This window comes from Budorcas taxicolor, chromosome 1 (assembly GCF_023091745.1).
Source record: "Budorcas taxicolor isolate Tak-1 chromosome 1, Takin1.1, whole genome shotgun sequence".
In the NCBI taxonomy this organism is placed as follows: domain Eukaryota; kingdom Metazoa; phylum Chordata; class Mammalia; order Artiodactyla; family Bovidae; genus Budorcas; species Budorcas taxicolor.
This window is the reverse complement of record NC_068910.1, coordinates 17,877,018-17,880,914: the sequence shown is the minus strand read 5'-3', so window position 1 is coordinate 17,880,914 and position 3,897 is coordinate 17,877,018. Positions and strand designations below refer to the sequence as shown.

The 3,897-nt window shown below is 34.1% G+C and overlaps 1 protein-coding gene across 1 annotated transcript; it reads right to left on the bottom strand.

Annotated features, from left to right (window-relative positions):
• Nucleotides 1-495: 495 nt before the first annotated feature.
• On the bottom strand, nucleotides 496-3,250 carry LOC128048698 (zinc finger Ran-binding domain-containing protein 2-like). The gene has a single exon (XM_052641128.1). It carries the CDS (start codon nucleotides 3,248-3,250, stop codon nucleotides 2,258-2,260), a length of 993 nt encoding a protein of 330 aa, XP_052497088.1. The 3' UTR covers nucleotides 496-2,257.
• Between the last annotated feature and the right edge of the window lie 647 nt (nucleotides 3,251-3,897).

Here is a 3,897-nt window from a genome sequence, read left to right as displayed (position 1 = left end):
ATATTAGATCCAGTGTGATGAGAGGACAAATTTGCCTAATCACATGTAGCAGTGAGGAAAAGTTTATATTATTAGTTTTCATTTTTAAGACCTGGATTTCTACTTTCCTCGTCAAATGTGTAGTGAATGCACGCACTGCAAGTGGATTCTGAAAAAAATAGTTTGATTCAATATGGAAATACATCTCGATAATTTGGCATCAATTTGAGGAATAATATAGTTTCTTGTTTCATATAATTCGGGGTGCAACTTGCAAGCGGCTTTAAGTCTTCAATGTCTAAATTATTATTTAATTACAGAACCCAAGAATTACAGAAAAATTACTGTCAGCTGATTTGTGGCATCAAATCAATGATTTAGCTTCTCTGGCAATTATAATTTTTTTCTAATTTTATTTTCTATTAAAGGAAAAATATTGGCATATGCAAAATACATAGATACTCTTGCATAATAATTTGCCCCATTGTATTTCTCCATATTTTTTTTTTTCAGAGCTTAAAAATTCTAATTTATTTCTAACAAACATCACTTGATGCTTGACTCACAAGCTTTATTTACATTTGTCTACAGCATCATTTCCTTATGAAATATACTAGTACAGCTTAAACCAAATAAAATCATAATCATTCAAATTGTCTGTGAACTACTATTAGCTAAATTTATAACCTTGCATTTGCTTATTAGTACAGTCAAAGTTTTAAATACAGAAAGCACAAGAATAAACCAACAATAGCATGTAGAATCTAGAAGATCATCTGGGCAATTTAGAAGGTGGACTTTCAAGAAGTCTGAGGCACAATTACAAGAGAGTAAAAGTTCTTGTGCAACCTACAGTAAATGTAGCAAAAAAAATTTAAGACATAAAAAAAGCAGGGGAAGTTCACTGTAAAAATATCATCAAAATATTTCTACATATGCTATTTTGCTTTCATCTTTAGATAAACTGAAGAGAAAAATCACTCATTTTAAAATAAAGAACAAATGTAATTTTTATCTGTCTACTAAGTACCTTAAAACATTTTAATTTTCAGTTGCAGTAGACATGAATGTTAAGGAAGAACAAACAAAAAACAAAAACAAAAAATGTGGGCATTGATTTCCATGCACAAAAAGTTCCCAAGCACATCTGTCAACTTCCCTTAATATACTTACCTTGCATTGTCACTGAAGATACTGTTAAGAGAAACCTTTTTTTAAAAACCAGAAGACAAAATAGAGCTCAAATGACCAGGTTTTGAGAAATAAAACAAATCTTGAAAGTATTTTAAGCCATAAGTAATTTCAAGTGAATAGGAGCAATTATTTCTGCTTATGTCATGAGGAAATAAGCATCTGTTACTCAGGAGAAAATTTTATGCAGTGTTTAAACACCTCAAAGCAAATGTTCATTTAAATTCACAATGTCTTGTCTCTGCTGGTCTTATACCCAAAGAGAAATATATTCCAAAGCTTTCTTCAATTTATTCATTAACTAGGATTTAATTTTGTCTACCCTATTGTGTGATAACTGACTTTTTAAAAGGTATCACACAAAGGTTCTGAAAACACTAAACGCTTATATATGTTTTTCTCATCAACCACATTAGTAGAGATGAACTGCTAGGCATTCTTGTTCAAAATCACTGTGTCAGAAAGGCAGAAACTAATATCTTTCTCCTCTGCAATTCACAAAACTTTTCTGTATTAATCTTAGTGGTGCAAGAAGTAAAACTAGATAGAGACAATGATTCTAAGGCACCCTTAACAGGGAATTTCAAAATAAAGAAGTTTCTAGTTAACTGTTTAACAATCTGTTAAACTTTTTCTAGTAAGAATCACTTTGAAACAGGTTAACAAACAGGCTGAGTCCTTTCCCCAGATTAACATAAACAGATTGTTTCCAACTACTTTACCACAGTCTTGCCTCCATGCCCAAAGTCCAGACAAGCCTAGATAATGCTCATATTTGGAGATGAGAAAAACAAGAGTTTAAATTAGAAAACAAAGTACTTTGTTATAGCTGAGATGTTATAGCTTAAAAAAACAAATGGATGTAAATAATGAATGACAAAGTATCTATTTTGGGACATCATGGCTTAAAATACTGTTTACTTTTAACTTCACAAATAAACAGAGCTGTATTTTTCTGAAAAGCAATGAAAGGCATGCACCTCTACTAGCAGAGTTAGCACTTCTGACCAAGTAAGACACCAACTTCTTAAAAAATATGCTTCATGCATTATATTGGACTTTTTTTTAAGATGTAAATTTTAATACATTATTTCTTTTTTGAACTTGAACGGGAACCAGAATGGGATGATCCAGAAGGTGACCTGTGGTGCCTTTCAGGTGACCGTGATCTTGTTCGTCTTTTTTTTCGATCACCAGATGAAGAAGATCTAGAACGACTTCTCTTTCTGTTCCTCTCAGGAGATGATGATGAACTTGAGTAAGATCTTTTTCGTGGGGAAGAAGAACCCCTGTGGGACCTGGAGCTGGATCTTGATTTCGACCCACGAGATCTCGAACGTTCTCTGGAACTGGAACGAGATCTTGACTGCGAACTGGAAGAACTTCTTGAACGCGACCTGGACCTAGACCTTGAACTGGAGGGGGAGGATGAGCGTGATGAAGATCGTGAGTGTGAAGACCGAGACTTTGAGCGACTTCGTCTGTTAGATTTCTTTTTATTACTATCTTCTTCTTCACTGGCATCAAGATTATATTTTGAGAGATCAGCATCATCTTCATCCTCATCCTCATCTAATTTATATTTAGAAAGATCTTCATCCTCATCCTCTTCTTCTCCCTCAGACTCTTTATCTTCAACTTCCTTTAAAATAGATGCAGGACCAACTGCCTTCCCTCTGTATTTTTTCTTCTTACGTCCAAACTCATCATATTCACCATCAGATTCTTCTCTTTCTATGTATTCAACATTTTCTCTTTCATTAAAACCACCACCATATCCTGTTCTTTCTTCCAGTTTAGCATACTTTGGAGTATTACACATATTACACTCTGATCTTCTGGCCCAATTCACGTTACTGCAAGTTTTACACTGCCAGTCATTAGCACTAAATAAGCCTCGGCTCTTTTCTGCGAGTGTCTTTCCTATTTCAGTGCCCCCTGCTTTCATCATCTTAGCCTCAGTTGTTTTCTCTCGACCACATCTATTACAGCTAGTTCTTCTAGCAAAGTTTACATTTCCACATTTTTTGTCCGGGCAAATCCAGTCACCGTCACTGACTCTGAAATTCTTTCTCTCCATATTTTTAGAATAGCTTCATTTGAATCAGTTTCAACCACATCTTGATTCTTTTTTTGAAGTACAAACTGTTTAATACCCAAGAATAGTGTAGTGACAGATTGTCTGACCCGAAGGACAATTAATTAAAAGAACTAATCTTAAAGTTGCCCTTTGGCTTTAATTAAAGATATAGCTGCTGAAAGTTTCTGGGTTGTTCTTTTTTAAAAAGCTGTTTAATGACAGCAAGTACAGTATTAAAACTAGATTTTTCCCAGGTTGCCTCCTGTGACTCTCAATCACCAATCAAAATGGCCAGAATAACAAGGTTGAAGGATCACCTATCCACATATGGTTGTGCTTTAGGATTTCTATTTCATACATCATTCATTTTGCATTGAAGAAAAGTTGATCATGAGGAGAATTCTCGTCAAGCAAATCCTATTTTCTCGGTTTCTCCCATTATACTAGTTGAGATAGAATCATCTAATTGGGCCTAGAAAGGATAATCAAGTTCATTTCTTTAAACTCTGATTTTTTAATTGAGAAAAGTGAGGTTCAGATTGGAAAGTTAATTATCCAAAGGCAATTCGTGTAAGGGAGAAAGGAATCCTCTACTTCTCACTTAAAATACAGTTCTTTTCCCACTCTGAAGGAATTTAGTTCAGTTC